Source organism: Puntigrus tetrazona, chromosome 7, assembly GCF_018831695.1.
Source record: "Puntigrus tetrazona isolate hp1 chromosome 7, ASM1883169v1, whole genome shotgun sequence".
NCBI lineage: Eukaryota > Metazoa > Chordata > Actinopteri > Cypriniformes > Cyprinidae > Puntigrus > Puntigrus tetrazona.
In genome coordinates, this window is record NC_056705.1 from 35,653,981 (window position 1) to 35,673,877 (window position 19,897).

At 38.7% G+C, this 19,897-nt stretch overlaps 3 protein-coding genes and 1 long non-coding RNA gene across 15 annotated transcripts in view; 2 read left to right on the top strand and 2 right to left on the bottom strand.

Annotated features, from left to right (window-relative positions):
• Positions 1 to 5,159, bottom strand: part of myo9aa (myosin IXAa) — a 96,640-nt gene extending 91,481 nt beyond the window's left edge. For all 10 annotated transcript variants that reach the window (XM_043244852.1, XM_043244850.1, XM_043244857.1 and 7 more), the window contains exon 1: positions 4,826 to 5,159. The gene's annotated coding sequence lies outside the window, so the exon portion shown is untranslated. The remainder of the gene's footprint in view (positions 1 to 4,825) is intronic.
• A 154-nt stretch (positions 5,160 to 5,313) lies between these two features.
• Positions 5,314 to 8,946, top strand: senp8 (SUMO peptidase family member, NEDD8 specific). Of its 3 annotated transcripts, XR_006251481.1 has the most exons (3): positions 5,314 to 5,443; positions 6,058 to 8,024; positions 8,638 to 8,946. XR_006251481.1 is itself a non-coding variant. In XM_043245850.1 (2 exons), the coding sequence occupies exon 2, from the start codon at positions 6,104 to 6,106 to the stop codon at positions 6,740 to 6,742; it is 639 nt and encodes a 212-aa protein (XP_043101785.1). In that variant the 5' UTR covers positions 5,314 to 5,443; positions 6,058 to 6,103; the 3' UTR covers positions 6,743 to 8,946. The 3 variants fall into 3 exon arrangements, 2 of the variants coding, with proteins under 2 accessions (XP_043101785.1, XP_043101784.1); XM_043245850.1 differs by having other exon boundaries at positions 6,058 to 8,946; XM_043245849.1 differs by having other exon boundaries at positions 5,323 to 5,443; positions 6,072 to 8,946.
• Positions 8,947 to 11,713: 2,767 nt separating this feature from the next.
• On the bottom strand, positions 11,714 to 18,977 carry LOC122349687. Its single transcript, XM_043245826.1, is given in 17 exon segments — positions 11,714 to 13,283; positions 13,286 to 13,298; positions 13,384 to 13,519; positions 13,898 to 13,993; positions 14,100 to 14,205; positions 14,292 to 14,338; positions 14,804 to 14,946; positions 15,042 to 15,177; positions 15,344 to 15,439; positions 15,539 to 15,650; positions 15,741 to 15,787; positions 16,832 to 16,956; positions 17,037 to 17,169; positions 17,434 to 17,523; positions 17,625 to 17,742; positions 17,823 to 18,084; positions 18,725 to 18,977. Coding segments are annotated over 17 exon segments (1,845 nt in total). The 5' UTR covers positions 18,785 to 18,977; the 3' UTR covers positions 11,714 to 13,158.
• Positions 18,078 to 18,611, top strand: LOC122349688. Its single transcript, XR_006251479.1, has 2 exons — positions 18,078 to 18,211; positions 18,361 to 18,611. It is a non-coding gene; the product is annotated as an uncharacterized LOC122349688 (long non-coding RNA).
• Positions 18,978 to 19,897: the final 920 nt, after the last annotated feature.

Genomic DNA, 19,897 nt, shown 5'->3' on the forward strand with positions numbered 1-19,897 from the left:
ATGTGCTGCAAACACTAAACGAGTGTCTGCCTTAAACCCCACAGTTTGTTGATTTTTACTTTTCGACATGATTGGACTTGTCGCAGTCCCAAGTCATATCTAAAGGCAAGTTTCATGCAATAGGAGAACAAGAAGTTTGCAAGAAGCGTAATTCCTAAGTGTAAAAATTGATAATGAACTGGAAAAAAAAAATAGCAGGCAATGGTGCTTAAATGTTAGTTATTGCCGAAGAAAAAAGTCGTGTCATGCATAACCATGAACGATTATTGTATATATTATCATTCACATCGCTTCAGAGTACTTGCACAATAGCATAAAACGTCTAATTTAATAAAACATCTTTACTTTTCAAAGGATCTTTGGGGACCTTGAATTTTAAGAAGATTCTACTTAAGCCGATTTGAAGAACATCAAGTATTTTTGGCAATTCAAAACATTCCTAACATTTATAGAATAATAAAATGAACGAATAAAAGCAATGTTCACAATGTTCTGTTTATTGTTACTGTCTTCATCATTCAATACGGTCACCGTTCAGTACTTCCTATTCCAACAGGAAGGAGGAAATGTGACGGCTTGCCTTCGGGATCTGTCCTCAGGGACACAGAGCACACTCGTCGCAGGCAGATGAAAAGCTAATGCCAGTAACGGTTTCAGTTGTTCTCATCTAATTGAGGATCCAACATGGCCATCAAAAACCTTTAAACTCTTCAGAAATGTCCCAAAACACAAAAATCCACAAATGAATAGAAGTAAGCCAAAGCATTTAGGAGGGCTTCCGAGGACTTGTCTTGAAGGGTCAAATCTGAAATTATGTTGATTTTCATAACATTTTCAGCACATCAATGGAGTGGACTCATCTATTAATTCTCTAATAAACAACCAGTCAATTACTAGTTCATCTAGTTATTTTATTAGTCATTTCTTTCATCAGTAAATCTTTATTGAGCATATCAACTTTAATTCATCCCCTCAACACCAATACCACTACAGCCAATTACATCGAGACAGATTTCTCTGCCCATTAGGTTTCCTCATGTGCTTGAAAACATAGTTCTGATTGAAAAATATCCCAATTTTTAAAACGCACGCATAGTTTTCCCCCTCTGATCTATCTGTCTAGACGTTTATGAAGGCAAGACCTTGACTCATGCAAGAAAACCCTTCTGAACCGGGTCTGTTTAATGTATACGGGACTTCCCAACAATTAATACATATAGAGTTTTAATTAATCAGCAAGCAACTACTGCAATTAAAATCACATTAAGGTAAGTTCAAATAAAAATACATTCACTCATCCTTGCGTTATTTGAAACCAATAAGACTTTCATCCTTCCTTAAAACAAAAATGAAGATCCTCTTAACGAAATATGTTTCTTTAAGAACAGCTTACGTTTTTGGGTTGAGCACCCCAGAAAGAGAACGCAAAAGAAATCCACATAAATGCATATTAAATGCTCTATACGCATTCACGGTGATCAAATGTTAAATTGTGAATTAAATCTTAAATGGAATCTGTTATCGTGTGAATTATTTTGTGATTATCAGTAGACATGGATTAAACTGCTTACTCGTATGGATTAGTTTCATGAACTTTTTGAAGCATTAAGCGAATTAAAGGACAGAAAAATCTCAGTTTTCATCAAAAAAAAAAAAAAAAAAAAAGTAACTAATGACACAATTTCCGATTTCTGGTGAACTAACCATTAAAATGTCACATTCCACGAGGGAAAACCAACCTAACTTATTAAGTTTAGTAAATAATGTTGTCGGTGAATCATTTTGCTGGGAATTTACAGAGGCTTAAAAGTCATTTTAAAGGGAAGTTCTGGAATTAAACAACACATGGTCCCGAATAGCATCCAAATCCACTCCAAATATTTGTTTGGATTGGACAAACATAACACCAGGCTTTGAATTTCGGATCATCTCAAATTACAGCCTGCAAGATGCATAAATCCAAGATGATTTATTGCTTGATGATAATTTAGGACAATTTGGCTCTATGGAAACCCAATGCGCATATTTCTGAAGTCGAAATGCACAAAGCAAGCAAAAAATCGCGTGATCATCTTTATATGAAAATTGACCTGAATGGTAACGAAAAAAAAAAAAACTAACTGTCAACACTGTGTTTGAAACGCAGAAGAGTTTCGGACAAATGGTAAAAGTAATAATAACCGCCGTTTCCAGTTATTTACAGCCCATGAATATTACCCATACTTCATTTCAGCTGCCTGTCTGCTTACAGCTGTCCGCAATCTGCAATTCAGCCGAATAACTTGCTGTCTGAAGAGCAGCTGACATATTCAAAAGATAAACAATCATGAGATAAATACAATAAAAATAGACATGTTTGGTTTCGTGCTATGCTGAGATGTTTCATCGGAGAACATACGTCTCCTTCACAGTGCAATCCAGGTACTTGATGGCAGAAAACTGTATCATTTCCTATAAAAGTTTCCTCTTATTGTTGCGGTACCAAACAAATGCTTCCGACAAAATTCCTCCTACAAGCCAAGTTCGTCATACAGAGCCTCTAACAAACTTTTCGAGAAGTACAGTAAGGCCCTACGTGTCCCACGATATGAACAGCGCTGACAGAATCACAGAATCGAGTCACAAAAACGGAATTCGCGGCATAACGCGGAACGTCACGGAATATGGCTAGTATTAGATAAATCAAGAGTAGGCTGTGTGGTTAATGAAATCACGATATGGACTAGTGGCTGTGACGAAAGGTGCAGAGAGACAGCTATTTGGTAATGAAGTCTGCATGTCTCCGTGTGAACGAGTGGCGCGGTTTCATCTATGACGCATGCTCGAGCACGCACGATGGTCGAGGTGTTTTAACGCATGACACCTCGGAGAGTTCACTTAAACGAGCATTTCAATGAAAACTACCATCGTATCAAACACAGCCTATAGGAAATACACTAAATAAGACTACATCCAGACAAAAGACTACGTACTTTTGCGATGATTATTATTATTATTATTATTATTTATTAAAACCTTTTTAAAGATTGTAACAACCTCGGTTGCACTGTACTTCGCAAATAAAAAAAGAATAATTTGTTACACTTTCATTCGTTTATATTTTTTAAACTTAACATTTAAACAGACAGCAGACCTTCTGGGGAAAAAAAAAGTAAATAAACATTTTTATAGGGGTCTTTTACTTTTACTTTACTCGTGCCTTTTACTTGAAATTGTAACAAATTAAAACAAAGTTGCTTAAGTATTTTTTTGTTTACTGAAGAGAATTTGACCACCAACGAAATCCAGAAAAAAAACGAACGCAGGAAATAAACAGCCGTTCACTTGTTTACGTTTCACGATTTGAGTTAAACACGCTTTATTAATAAAATGGCAGTGAACCATTTAAATCGAATTTACGCCATTTGGTTCAAAAATACAAAGAAATAAAGGATTTCACACGGCCGTTTCCAAGTAAAATGAGTGTGTTTTCATCCGGCCTTACCTTCTCCCCCCTCGGGCTATGTGATGCAACTTCTATTTCTGCTCTACTGCATAAATATTTAATAACAAGGAATTTTAAACCTGTGAAGTGATTTTGTTTCAAACTTAAAAGGCTCTAAAAAAAATGATTCTCACGGGTTCTAACAAAACATCTGTATTAGTACTGTTGTTGTTGTTGTTTTTTTACATCATTTATTTAAACGCATTACAGCAACATGGCACGCTTAAAATAAAAGTCACGTGAACCCAAAATTACAATAATCCGCGACTACGGCATCACCACTGTAAAACTGCATAGAACAGTACTAACTTATCAATCTGGATCAAAAGCATGCAGTCCCCCGACCGCACGGGGAGGTTTTTGACTAATTTCTTGGATGTCAAGACAGTTGTCGGGGTAAAGCCTCGCCACAATCTCTCAGACCGCCCCAACAGCTGAGACGGACCCTTCACATTCCTCACATCACCTGTGCTGCTCTGCTGGGAAAACAACGCTTGCCACCAATAAGAGCAAACTTTCCTCAGCAACTCCAAATCTCTCCCACAAACAAAAGGGACTCTCGTCAGATAATGCCTAATGGCCCCCTAAAGTATTTAGGTTCAAAACAAAAGTCTGTTAGGTTTCACATTCAAACAATAATTGTTTAAAACTACAAAAAAAAATATTGTTACTGTTAGAGCTGGTAATGTGATGAGCTACACCTGTGTTTTTTTTTAACCTGCATCCACCAAAATCACTGACAATAGCTCTGAAAAGTGACGTTAGTTCACGGGGAAAAGCTGTAAAAAAAATGTGGATTCCACTTAAATGCAATGACATTCAGACATCTTTAGCTCTAACCCCACACACTTTCAGGGCCCCGGCGCTTCAGAAAAAGAACAGTGACTGAGAGGAAAATGAAACATTAGTCCGGATGACTGTGCAGATTTGGTCCATGATTACTGCAGTACTGTGGCTGAAGTGAGTGTTCAATAATACATGCACCATCATCATCATCATCATCATCATCTCCTCCACCCTGGGCATCTGTCACACTTTAAAAGGGGTTTACTCAGCCGCTCTGAAATGTCAGCTCAGTTATTCCAACACAGTTACACTAGTTACACCCTTCACTGGTAACCCTGATGTCTGCCGACTCGAAAGCTAAAGAAATATCACAATTTTAGCGTCGCGCGCATGCCACGCGCAAACGTCCCGAGAAGCCACGGACATAAAGCAGCACATAAAAGTCCGGTGTCTGCAGGGAAACTTCCAGTCAACACGGCAACCGGGAGCGATGAGTTTGTTTGTGTAATTCGCCGAAAGCGCAGGAGAAAATCGTTTTAACACATTAAACCTCACCTCTCTTGAGTTCAGCGTAAAAATCCAGTGTGCTGCGCTTCGCCTTTAAGGACAGATCAAATCCAGCGCAGCTCGAGTCCACTAATATCCCAGAACTGTCTCTCTCAAATTGTCCTTTGCAACTTTCCCGTGTCCAAACATACGTGCCGCTGTGCCATTTTGACTAAAAAAAATGACTACAGTCTTTTTCCCATTGAAATTTCCCAACAGTGCGGCGTTTTTTTGTTTGTTTTTTCGTGGGAGTCGCTCGCTGAAACTCCTTTCTGTTTTTTCTGCTTAATCAGTGCTGCTTCTCATCAGCGTTCAGACGCGCTGGTCTTGGAATCGGGGAGGAATTGGGCGGGGTCAGCTGCGGCGATGGGCGGTGGCTGCCTTTCAGAGATGCGTTACGTATTTAGTTGCGTCACGAACGTCAGCCAATCACCAGCGGGTGTAGGAAAGAGGCGTGTACGCGAGGCGAGGAAGCGTTCTGCCCCTCAACACTGTCGCGATCGTGTAGAAGCGCGACATTTTCTATAACAACAGTGAGTGGTTTACGGCACCTGCCCTCGTTGCGCTTGTGGGAGAGGAAGGTGGACGTTATGAAAGCTTACTTTGTGGACTCTTTCTTTTAGCAAGGTAAGAAACGATGTGCTGTAATTAGATGGCTGACAGGTATTATTAAAAATATGAAGAAAACTGATTAGCGGGATGTTTGTGTTTTTAAATCGCTGTTTGTTTGGCCTGCAGCAGTGCGCAGTTCAGTACTGAGGCATTTTCTGCAAATAATACAAGTAATACCGAAGAACGTATGAGCAGTTTAAATTGTCTTATTTCTTAAAACTAACACAAGAACAGAGTAAATTATGTAAATAATTAAAAACCAAATGAAAAATTGTAAAACGAACAGAAAGTATATGCAAAAAATGTGTACAGTCAAAGAAAGATAGATGGATAGAGTAACATTATAAACATCACTATTTAAATAAAATGGGTTATTCATAAAATGCAGCTTAAACATAAACATCAAATGCCACACGCGCGCACACACACAAAACAAAGTAAATGAGAAATAGCATAAAATCAGATACATCACATGAAATACTAAAAAAATGCAAAAACAAAATGCATTAAAATATACATGTAGTTATTTGCATATGCTGAAGTGTTCTGTGGGAAACCATAAAGTGTACAATGTAAAAGTATTGTATTAGCTTTGGCTCTATGTATGCAAATCAATAAAATCCTAAAAGTCTCATCCCCACAGTAACCGCTGCTATCATCCGGGTTGCCTTGAGGATGGATCCAGTGGTACTGAGCTACCAGGACAGTCTCCTGCGGCGCTCAGATGTGGCGCTTTTAAACGGACCCCACTGGCTCAACGATCAGGTCATAGGTTTCGCCTTCGAATACTTTGCAGCAGAACGCTTCAGAAGTTTGGGCGAGAAGGTCTGCTTCATCAGCCCTGAAGTCGCTCAGTTTATAAAGTACGCTTCGTGTCAAGAGGAACTCGCCATTTTCCTGGAGCCCTTGAGTCTTGCATCTCGTCGATGTGTTTTTTTGGCTGTCAATGACAACTCTAACCAAACGGCCGGTGGCTCCCATTGGAGCCTGCTTCTGTATCAGCGAGACGCCAACCAGTTTTCCCACTACGACTCCCAGAGTGGAAGCAATTCATTGCATGCCCGGCGTATTGCAGCCAAGTTGGAGGCTTTTCTAGGCACTGGAGCGAAAGTGCCCTTTGTGGAGGAGCAAAGCCCCTCGCAGCAGAACAGCTATGACTGTGGCATGTATGTGATCTGTAATGCTGAGGCTCTATGCGATAGTGCTAGAGTCGAGGGCTGTCCCCATTTGCCCGCTCAGATCATTACACCCACTTACATTACACGGAAACGGACAGAATGGTGTTCTTTGATACAGAGACTCGCCAAGGAATGACTAGCTGACCTCTTACATTGTGAAATGGCACCGCATGGACCGTATTAGCCAATGGGCGAAGTGAACACACTTATTTATCATACTCGATCCTGCACAAAGGACGCACAAAAAAAAAACTGCACTTGAAAACAGCATGCACTTCTCAAAAATAGTTAGCCACACTCTTAAATGAATAGTTCACCTACAAAAATGCCATGATCACTTTACTCTAAATCTACACGTAGCTTTTTTTGCATACAATGAAAGTGAATTTGGACTGCTCTGTAAAGCTCCAGTCGTTACAAAAAAAGTACAATTAAAGGGATGGTTCACTAAAGATTATAAATTGCTGAAAATGTATTCACCCCAGGCCATCAGATGAATTTTTGTCTTCATCTGAACTCATTTAAGTTCCGTCAGAGTCCAAACAACTGGTTAAAAACTTTTCAATAATCCACATGACTTCAGTCCATCAAGTAATGTCTTGTGACATATCTGTAAAAAAAAAAAAAAAGCTTTTCAATTTTAAACCTTCTGAACAAAATACCAGTTCATAATCAATAAGAAAACGCCCTGTTGCCCTCTCACTCATAGATGTATTTGTTTCAAGCTTTTGTTTCAGATGAGACATTGGATAAACCTGCATTATGGATAGAGGAATTGTATTTTAGCTGGAAGCTTTGGTTAAGTTCAAAGCATCGTGATGGATTCGTTTCTTACGAGCTTTTTGTTTTATGTAGGACCTTAATTGATGAATTGTAGAGTTGATGATTACTTCCAGTTATTTGAACGATCATTCTGACGGCACCCATTCACTGCGTAGTATCCATTGTTGAACAAGTAATGTAAGTTACTCCAACAAAGGAGTACAACTTGGATGACTTTCAAATTTTCAGCGAATCATCTTTCTTGAGTACACTATTCATTGAACTATCAAAAAAAGCAGTGAATCATGCACCGTATTCCTATTTATCTCAGTTTAGCTCTTAAATATGTGTTGGCATATATTTGCATATGGCATGAGAAAACGCATTATGCCAGATTTGATGTTATCGTTGCCAAAATTGACTGGTTATTATGATGTTCATCGTAACCAGTGGTTATGAAGAGAAGTATTGCTAAGTTGTTCTTTTCCTCACACAGATCCATCATATGGCTTGAAATCTTATAGTCTACGTATATAATGAGTACATGTTTCTTTTTTTTTTTTTAACTTGGCAGCCTCTGTTCTCATTCACTTGCACCGTATAAAATAAGCTGTGCCAACATTCTGCGAAACATCTTCTGTTATAGAAATGCAAGGGTGAGTAAATCCTAATTCATTGTTTCTTTCTTTTCTATTCTTTTTTTTAAGAATATCTCTCTTTCATGTATTCAAAGGAGCAAAGAAACTCGTGATCAGTGTAACGAATCAGTTAGCAGCACAAGTCGGTACAGTAGATTCAGAATGTATTGTTGCCTATTAGTTTAGATTAGTAGCATGAAGTGCGTAAATGAATGTGATGCTTGTTTACAGGACCTTTTGCTCAGGGCTTATTTCGAGAAGATTACAGATGAATGTGATCTGCGTTATTACCGTCTAAGGAAAATGTAGTACGTGCCGTTACGACACACGGGCCGAACAAAAATACAGTAGAGTAGTTTTTATTTAACCAAGTGCATCCTCTCGCCGAGCTGAAAAGATGTTTCGTAACCTCACACCAGCAAGTGCATGATTGTGTGACAATATATTCTTCAGCTGTATATACTAGTTTTCTTACAACTGAATGAAACCGATAAGAATGAGCATATTATATATCATCCCAATAAAAAAAAAAAAAAAGCTGCATGCAGGGAACTCGTGTCTATTGCAATGCAGTTCTCTTTACTATACAAGTAATACTGACCTCAATTAAACTATAGGTTCTTTGTTCTAGGGAGGCCTTACATCTCATCTCCCAGCAGAATTTAATACATTTTCATGTCTTGTTATTAAAGAATGTAATTGTGTTGTTTCATTGTTTAGTTTTTTTTTTTTTTGTGAAATATATATTTGCGTAAATCATGAATGCGCTGATCCGAAGCAAGGCCAGACTGTGTTCGCGTACATGCAGCGACTTGGAACGGTATTTAAGTGCTAAATAAGAAATGTTCATGTTTTAATGACTAAATCATTTGTCAGATTGTTTTAATGTTGCATTAAGAAAAATGATCTTTAATGAAAATAAAAATTGGGCTGAGCCAGATGTCGTTTTCAGTCTGTTTACTCCAGTAAATATTAACAGAAACCAGTTTTGCGTATTTATTAAAATCAGCTTTACGAGTGGGGCAAGTTGTCCAATGGGAATTTCATCCTTCGTTCATAGATATTACCACCAAACATATTACTACGTATGAAAGTATTTATAAAATGCTTCTATGGTGTTAGCTATATATTACAGACCAGTGGTTCTCACTAGGTAGCATTAAGACATTATACGTTTTTATTATGTTGGGGTTTTTTTTTCAATCCAATAATTTGATTCAGTAAATCATGACAATGTCCATTCATTGGTTAAAATGAGTGGAGATAATTAAGATAATTCAATACATTTAATACATGAACACAGAGTTTCCATAGATTTAAATAAGCTTAAGAAAATCGTACTTTGTCTCCAGATACCGTCGTGCCATTTTTGTCTATGCAACAAATGACCCATTTTATATGAAACTCGGTCCATAATGCAAAGGTTATCACCGGAACCGTGTTGATAGCTGTGGGGCCTCACATTTCCAGCTTCGCTCTCAACAGCAGACTCCGTATGAAAGCTCTCCGAGCTCCTCCGGGGCCTCAGGTGTTTCACATTATCTCTCTGAGGGGGTCCTGACCTTCGTGATCTCGGTTCTGAGACCGTACACCTCGTCCACATCCTCCTAAACTGCACTGTAATGTACTGCAGATCCCCCTCAGAAGTGTAAACACATTTCAGAGAAGAAGAAAAAGGTACTTTTTACGCACAGGATGGACTTTAAAATATTAAAATGGCTCATTTCGCGAAACCAAAAAGCCTGTTAGATCCAAACTGCACGGATCCTGACAAAAGATGACAAAGGAATGTCTAGTGTGATGTGAAAAGCATGTTATTGATCATCCGCACCCATTTTGGGCCCTTCGAAATATTCTGTTACAGTATGAGGCCTGTAACTTGAGATCGTGCGGCGAACACAAATAGCCTCTCGCGCATTCTCCAAAAGGTCTGTAACCGATCTCAACTAGTCTCGCAAGTGCTCGCACAAAAAGATATAGAGCAAAAAAAAAGCAGATAAGATTGACGGATGTAAAAGTATACGGAGAGAGGTGTCGTTTGGGAATGTTGCTCTGGTATGCCCATTCACACCGCTGTCAGGACGTGACTGAAAGAGCACAAACGGTGACGCTGAGGCTGGAATGAGACGATCTCCATAAACGGTTGCCAGTTAGGTGTTAACGTGGCTGCAGTATATTTAACGCCGAATGTCAAATGACCTCCGACCTTTGTTTTTTGGTTGTTTATTAAAGCTAGAGTATCCTTAAATTCTGGTCACATACGAAGAGGCGTTTTGGTCGATGCCGCGAAATCTGTTTCATGACAAAGCCGTCGTGCTTTCTGTATGCAGCTGACTTCCTTAAAGAAAAAATTCCACCGCCAAAAAACAAACCTATATGGATTTATGGCCTTGAAGACAGGACTTCTGAAGGTCGCTGCTGTTTCTTTCCACGTGAAAACCCTGTGTCTCTGGGATATATGAGGCAGGTCGGACCTATAGGTCGGGTTTAGCAGGCATGAAAACATGCCTTGGGCTAATAGTTGTAGGTCACCACGGCATCACAGGATGTGAAAAGAACTGCTTACGGTCTGTGTGTGCCACGAAAAACAAGACAAAAGATGACAATCAAGCTTTTTAGAGATGTCTGCTCGTGCTCTTCTTAAGAATTCATTTCTTTTCTTTCTCTTTACTTACTTCAGAGTAATCTGAAACCTCCTTTCTGCTGAATGATTAAGGCCATGCTATTAATAAAATGTGTTTTGTACCTTTAACACACACTAACAATCACCACAACGCAGGTGATGTAGAGAAAGCCACATAAAGAATCAGTGTTAATCACAACTAATCTCTGCAAAATAGTAGTAATAACTACAAATGTCAGCTTAGGGTGAGTTTGGGGTATTAAATGTTTTTCAGCACGCTGTGATTTTATTACATTCATAAATGTGATCTTCAGTAATCATTTCTTCTTTTTTAGTGCCTAAAACAAAAAAAAAAATATCAGCAGGTTTCCATTGTGACAACATGCCCTACCGGGTCAGTGTGTGTTAAATGAACTTGGGACAATAAAGAGTCAATTCTTTAATGTGACTTTCACAAACAAACATACCCACAGAAATACTCACTAAAGAAAAATATATATTTTACCCCTATTAACAATGTCTTTCAGGCACTTCATCACATACCTTGATAAATGTGTACTGAATAAATAAAAATACAATTTGTGTAGATAGACCCATTAACAGATGAACCCGTCTGTATGTAAATAATGAGTTACTTGAGGTTGTGACCACCTGTGAACCAGGTGTATCTCCAGAGCTCAGCTGCCTCAAAAGCACTAAACATCTGACACAAGCTGCATTCAGAACCTGTGTGTGTGTGTGTGAGATAGAGAGAGAGAGTGTGTGTAAAGTAAAAGCTTTGTTGGGATGTTGCTTAAAATGATTGACTGATGTTTGTTTTTAGATGCATGTCTCCACCTTGTGTTCAGTTGAGAACTGCATCAGACACTATTCAGATCATTTTTTCCCCCCTCAAGGCACTGTAGTACTGTCAGGGAGTATATACAAACATGAGTAGGGAATGTAAACTCAGATAAGGCACTCAGTGATGTAACCAATAAAAGTTACGAGAGAATCTATGTGTCCTTATTCAAGGCCGGTGATATGTTTTTGGGCTGGGAATGACATGGAGGTGTTGAATAGATCTCAATTTGGAGTCAAAACGTGCGGTGTTGAACATTTTATTTGGTACAGACTTGAGTTTGCAAACACTTTTTAACCTAATTAAAAATACCACAATTCAATTGGGTAAAAATTCTCCTAGCTCAGAGAAACTCCAGCATATACAGCTGTCAGACACGACTGGAACTTCAAACGGCACTGGCTTCTACGGTCAGATGAAACAAGCAAAAAAAAAAGTTATCCCCATCAGATGGGTTTTAGCAGTCAATGGGACAGTCACAAGCCTCCTGGTTTCATCAAAAATCTTAAATTGTGTCTTGAAGACAAAGCTTTTACAGGTTTGGAACGGCACGGGGGTAAGTGACTAATGACAAAATTCTCTCAAATGCCAACAGAAAAAAAAAATCTAATCCTGACTGCCTCTGTTAGAAATCTTATGATACTGTATGTGTATTGTCTTTGCAAACCTGTTCTTGGTGTTTGATGCTTTTAGAAGAAGCCATGTTAACATTTAGTTATATGGCATCTTATGATCCAGAGTCACAGACACACGCCACTGTTTATTTGTACAGTGGTTCTCAGTGGTATGTGCCAATAAACTGTAGCACATTCCACTAATATGATATTGTCTGCTGTAGCATAATGTACAGGATAATCAGGACACTCTTTAGCAGGAAGAAAGCTTCTGGGGGCTCCTGGAGATTTTACCAAGTTGGACCGGAGCCCAATGTACAACCTGCAATGCACCACACACCCCAGCTGTAGCCCTAGGCATGTAACTGAGAAACAATATTTAATTCAGCATACACTGCTTTAAAACATAGGCACAGCCGCTAGACTATAAACTTCAAGAAAAATCCACATTTCTGAGAAGGTAAGTTAACCTTCATTAAAGTACTGTAGATTTTCTGTCAATTATTTATCCATAAATGTAAGCGTATGAAGACAGGACACACTTGAGAGTCATTCCTGTCATTGAAATACATATAAAGACTAAACATGCCTGCCCATTTTTAAGATAATTTGGCTAACGGAAAGATGAAAGAATAGATCACTGTTGTTATCTGAAATGGAATGGTATTATAAATGTATGCTGTGTTTATGTTCATTTAAAAAAAAATTGAGTCTCTCTCATAACATGTGATATGAATTAAGATGAATATTAGTGCTTTTTCAAAATAATGACAAAACATCTTCATTTACAACTGGTTTCTCAAACCAAGACACACTTTAAAATGTTTATAAATTAATTTGCATTATTTAGTATATGCACAAACCGTAACGTTGAGATGCTTATTGCACGTGTTATATGATGAGAAGTACATGTATACGGCTGTAGTTACAGTTGGCAACTAAGGTCCATAATTTTAACAGCGTAACATGCAGTGGTTAATGAAATATAGAGCTATGTAATGATAACATCCTCAAAGCATATTGCATTCATCATTCGAAGGTCACTTTTCGTTTTAAATCTGGAAAACCCTCCGTCTAATCAGTTGAATAGATCTCCACACTGCTATTAGTGACTTGTATTCCATGCTGGCCTTTCTGAAATTTTGTGTCCTTCCCACCGTGAGTGAAACGGATAAACCGAACTCCAGGTCCATAACTCCGAAGACGTGGAACATCTGAAATACCAGAAAAAAACACACGGACAGTTAAACTTAGACAATTAAAGGGAAATAATTGAACCGTCTGTGTTATTCTACACACTTGACGCCATGAGCAAACTGTCCTCTGCCGAAAGAAAACTTTCTCGGGCTGAAAGGTACTGATGGGTTTCTTCTTCTCATCAAGCAGCTCCACGCAGATCTGATACTCACTTCCACAATCAGAGAGTGGGGCATACCTGCAGACGGGACATCAGATAAATCGCGTCCCATTAGAATCTCATTTAATACCGGTACCGTCTTCTTAAAGGGCTAGGTCACCTAAAAATGAAAGTTCTGTCAACTTTTATTCTCGCTTTAACAAAACGAGGCATTTTAAAAGCTTGCTCGAAGGTCATACACGCCATTTGTGTAAGAGCTAATGGAGATTCTAACATTAAAATAATATGGCAAAAACATAAAACGTTTAAATATGAATGACATGTCACTTTGGGTTTTCATACTACCAACCAAAATGTCAGCATAAGGCACATATTGGACAGGTTACTCACGTATGGTATGAAATATGAAAACCACCACTTAAGATACATTAGCATGAAATGGGAGGGATCGCTCACCAGTCGGATATTTTGATATGAGGTTGCTGTTGATCCATGAAAGCATCACTGTAGCCTTCTTCCTTCAAGTCAATCAGCTGCTCCTTCAAACATAGACTGAGGACAAAGTATATGATTTAAATCGGCTGATTTATTTTCATATGCAACATCGACTGAAATGTATGGACCTCAAGTTTTGAAGGATCTAAAATATCAAACACACCCATAAGACGTCACAAAGCATTTGCTGACCGGAAACGTTCTCCTATTTTCTGCAGCCACCCAGCGGTCACCTCCATTTTCTACAATCTCCCATCCTTTAAGTCCCTCTGATGAGAACGTCAGAAAAAAAGATGTCAGCCGTCACGAAATTTCATTATGGCGGCATTTGAGCGATTTTTATTATATGAATCACCTTGTGCGCTGGGATTCTTGAGCAAGTTACGATTTGTGAGTCTGAAGCTATGAGGGGAAACGCAGAAGTTAAGCGTCACATTGTGATGGTATTACAAAACCCCACTTTGCCACGGTGTTTAGAAACTCATTAAAATAATGATCATAAGCTCTAGTCACGATAAAACAAAATAAAACAGTGGTTTGATTTGTTTGTAAAGTAAAAATTGCTTTAAATTTAAAGACAAACCTCGTTCCCTGGCTATAAGAGACACATTAAACAGGATTTAAACTGCCTTTATTATTAATTTGTACTGTTCCCTGAAATATCAATGAAATATCAATTTTGATTTCTCAGTTCATGTCCCCTTTAAGAGCTGATGCTAGGGGCTGCGGTCTTCACTGTCCTCATTAACACAGCCAATGCATTCAAGTAGGCGAAGCAGAAATAGTTATCATTTGTACTCTATTTTTATTTTTAAAGTTTGTTTCATGATATGCCTCCATCCTACTTGTTTGTTGTATCTTCACTACCTCTCATCAGCTGGATAGATCACCACACTGCTGTTAGTGATCCGTACTCCATAATGATCTGCCCAGTACTGTGTATCCTTTCCACCATGAGTGAAACGGATAAACCGAACCCCGGGTCCATAATTCTTAAAGATGTGGCTCGTCTGAAATGAAGCAGAAGAAACACAGGGACCGTTAAGCTTTTAGTATATTCTTAAATACAGGGGAATGATTGGATGGTCAGTATTATTCAACTCACTTCACACCACGGCTCACTGTTCCCAAATGAAAATATAACTTTCTCAGGCTGAAAGGTTTTGATGGGGGTTTTCCTCTGATCAAGCAACTCTACGCGGATTTGATACTCGCTTCCACAAACAGAGAGCGCCGTATACCTGCAGCAGACAAACATTACATAAAAGTGCTTGTATGAACAACCCGGGATATCTTAGGATCTGATTTTTATCAAGTCAATCCTACCAACCACAATTCCAAAAAAATGTATCACATAACATATCTAAGAGACTGTAGCATGAAATGAAAGTTTGAGTGAATGCTTACCAGTCGGATATTTTGATATGAGGTTGCACTTGATCCATGAAAGTATCGCAGTAGCCTTCTTTGTTTAAGTCAATCAGCTGTTGCTTCAAACATAGCCTGAGGACAAAGTTTATGGGTGATTCGCGTGTATGGACTTGGCTTGGAGATCGACTGAACAGAATGAAACTTTCTTGAGGAATCTAAAATCAAACAAACCCATAAGATGTTACAAAACATCTGGTGACTGTGTCTGGAATTGGTTTCTTGTTTTCTCCTATGATCCAGCAGTCACCTCCACTATGTACAATCCTCCATCCTCGAAGTCCATCTAAAGACAACATCAGAAAAGAGCCATTACCTGACACACAAAACTTCATTACAGTGACACTTATTGTACAATCTTTATTATATCAATCACCTTCTGCGCTGGGATTCTTGAGCAAGTTAGATTTTGTGCATCTCAACCTATAGTTGGAAACAAAGAACTTATGTCTTATATTCTGCCGATGTTACAGTAAACCAACAAAGACACATATAATAGGCACTTTTCCATTAGTTATATGTCAAACATTGCTCTTCTGACCAGAGATAATAACTCTTAATGTGGCAGCACCCATATCTGCTTCTTGTGGGGGGCATCTTTATGGCAGACTACTATTATTTTTTTGGTTTTTACTTTCATTTGACGAGAGAAATGCTATTATGAAAAAGGTGAACGTTAGCATACCTAAAAATTTTCCAATCGTACACATAGAATGCTCAGATCACATCATACTTTGTAATTTGTTTAGAAATGCGCTGAAATTATTTTCATAAACACATAGCGCAAATAGTGGTTTGATTTGTCTGTGAAGTATAACTTGCAGCAGAATCATTGTAGATGTGTATTCACATGTTCATTACAATTTCATAAAGGTGCGTCACCTTTATAGTGCTTAAACGGTCAAATACGCACAGTAATTATTAAAATGCCTGTCTTGCCAAATATTGGCAAATATACTGTATTTATGCATTAGGTCTTAAAGTGACAGCAGTCTAATATACCTGCTGCTGTCTTTGCCTATAGTTCACCGCACAATAAAATTCCTGTCTTTATTTATTCACCCTTGTGTTGTTCTAATGCTTGAAAGAAATGTTGAAACATTAATATCATATAATGGCAGTGTAATCAGTCTTAAACTTACAGAACGTATCACTAAATGATCCCATACTTCATTCAGACTTAGCAGAAAAAAATCAACCACTCTTTATTAAAAATCATATTTCTTAAAATTTGATTATTTTATTATTTAGGTTTTAAAAAACCTAAACTTTTAACTCAAATTAATTAGAGTAAAAACGAATGCTTGCCTATTGAGAACCATGACTGTGGTCATTGTTTTTGGTACCCTAAGCAGTATGCGTCTTGTATAAAAGCATCTTTTTATGGAAACAGAATGCATCTACAGTATAAAATCGCTTTGTGATGTGATCTACAACAGAAATATTAGAGTTCTTTAGAATTCCTACCTATCTGCAGCTGGACAGATTTCCACACTGCTGTTAGTAACCCCTAATCCAGACCACCCTATCCCTCCATGAGTGAAAAGGATAAACCGGGCCCCAGGTCCATAATTGGCAAAGACATAGTTCATCTGAAATGAAGCAGAACAAACAAAGCTTTGACTATTAGTTTGATTACGTGGGGAATGACTGTCAGTGTTATTCTACTTACTTGCCACCATGGATCGTTCCCCTGCTGACAGAAAACTTTATAAGGATGATAGGTACTGATGGGTTTTTTCTCCTGATCTAGCAACTCTACAGACAATCGATACTGACTTCCATTATAAGAGAGCGAGGTGTACCTGCAGATAAGTCATCCAATAAATACGGCTCTGTTCAAAAATATTTTTTTCATATTAAAATCACCGGTGCTGTGTCCTTAGGGTTCAAAAACTGTTATTGTTTACACTCAGTCACGTCTTTAAAAAACATGTGTGACTTTTAGCCTTCTGCAGAACATAAAAAAGTAGTCTTTTGTGCAAAGAAGTCACACGGATATAGAATGACATGAAAAGCGAGCAAATATGACAGATTCCAGCACTGTGGGGGTTCGAGGGATCGCTCACCAGTCTGATATTTTGATACGAGGTCGCACTTGATCCATGAAAGCATCGCTGTAGCCTTCTTTCTTCAAATCAATCAGCTGCTTCTTCAAACTGTTGGACAAAGATGAGTTGGGCGACTCATGCGTGGATTGGCTTGGATTTATCTTCATATTAAAACATGGACTTAAATAAACTTAACATGGCAATCACACCTATCAGATGTTACGAAACATTTGGTGACTGTGTTGTCTGGAAATGGTTTTCTGTTCCTTTCTGTCACCCAGTGGTCACCTCCATCGTCACCTACAACCTCCCAACCCTGAAGTCCATCTAACAAAAGCATCAGAAAAGAGTCACCCGGTGCAAAATTCATTATAATGACACTTATGCGTTATGCGTCCCACGCCTACCATCAGCTTTGGGATTCTTGAGCAGGTTTCTTCTAAACTTAGATAGAAAGTAAAACAGACGCCAGTCCTCTGGGGGTCTGGAAGCATTGTAGGGCTGGATCTCCTCTCTCTTGCAGCGCTTTCTCCAGTGTGACGAATCGTCCACCAGCTCCTTCCACTGGTGACAGACCAGCCGACAGACTCGGACCACCTGATGTGCAGGCAGGTTCAGGAAGATCTCCTCAACCACAACCAGAGGAACAGCTGACTGCTGACCCCAGAACTGTCAGAGGGGAAAAAATCTGAATATTAGAAATATCTAGATACGGAGCATGGTTGCCGGTCATCAGCTATGTCCCAAAAAACAACCGCGCGCCCCTATCGCGAGATGTCGAGGGGAACTTCGCAGTGTAAGCTACTTTAATGAGATATCATATGACAAAGACTATAATTTATTGGTAATGAGAAAAGTAGTCCGTGTGGAACTTCGCGTTCACCCAAAAAGTCATATTAACCGTGGTGTTTCTCTAATACCGCATGCCTTTCTTTCTTTTTTTAGACTACAAATGGAGAAGTTTAAGGAGGCATACGCGCACCATAATGGCAGACAGTAGCGAGAAACCAAAAGACGCATGTACAGTTCTGCAAATGTCATAAACGTTCTGGGAGTATACGACAATGTTTGTCAAAAAAAACTGAATTCGAATGCATTATTCAACAAAAAGCATGGTTTCTATACAAGGCTGCGTGTCTACGGCAGCAGTTCACTCCGATTCGCGACATGAAATAAAACGCCTGTAACTTCTTAAATGCTTAGTACTTTTCTTTTCTTTTTTTTTCTTGTGCATGTAATGCCGCTACTGCATTACTATCATTATCAATATAACATCCCATGTAGCAAAACAAATAATTCATTAACTTACTTCGTCTGGTCTGGTTTCAGAGTCTATCGAAGCAACATAACCGCTCTCAGACTGATCCATTATTGTATGTTGATAGGTATTGTTTTGACTTTTATTCGACACTTTTGTGCTTTCCGGGGTAATGCAAAGTCCCCTTCTATAGTCTTTCGGTAGGGGTGGATGCGCTCAGGTTACGCCTCATACTTTCGCTTTTACGGCAGTACACCAACAGACTCTGATTTTAATACGGCAGCAACCTCTTCTGGAAAAGTGAAACGTACTCGTCTACACTAGTTGAATTGAACGTCCCGTTCCCGTACTTCCATGTGAATAATCACTGTCACGTGTTTAGCGGGAAGCTATGTTTTCCTAGGAGCTACCGAGTCATTCTATGTCATAGAATAGCCCACATAGCTTTTGAGGATATCATAATGGCTCTTCTGTGAGATGCTATCAGCATGTAACTTTTCTTTAACATAAATCCACAGTATGCTGCATTTAGTGTTATTCGCCATCCTTACCAAAGACACCCATCTCCAGAGATATCCCCGTCCTTTTTTCCCCCTGACGGTTTAGTTCACATTTAAAAGATAACATAAACCCACACATATCACAGTTGACACGAGTAACGCAGCTGACAAGTGACTTTTTAAACGCGCGCGCATACACACATATTATAATAAAATACATTTGAATGTTATAGGCAATATTTTATTATAAAGGTAAATGCACTTTTATAATGCATAATAACCAGGGCTTGACATTAACTTTTTTTAGGCACCGGCCACTGTGACCAGTTGTTTTGCAAATTTACTATTTAGTAGGCACTTTGCTAGGCATTTTCACAGGCCACAATTTTGTTGTTGGTAAATTACGTTTTATATGATTTAATACTGCATACAACAATGTAAGTAATTATAATAAAGTATAAATAATGCTCTGAGCTCAGTGCTTTAATGTTCATATTTAACGTACAAATACGAAATGTTGGGGGGAAAAATGCAAAGATAAGCTGCAATGGAAGCAAACCGCCAGTAGGTGGCAGCAAGTGACGAACTTTATCATGAGTCTTTGAAGCATGCCTTCAAACGATTCGTTCAGACAGCTGATTCATTTAAGAATAAGCGAATGGGCCACTGAATCATTGAATCAAATGATTCGAATCGCGAATCAGTGCGTTGCTCAGACGGATCT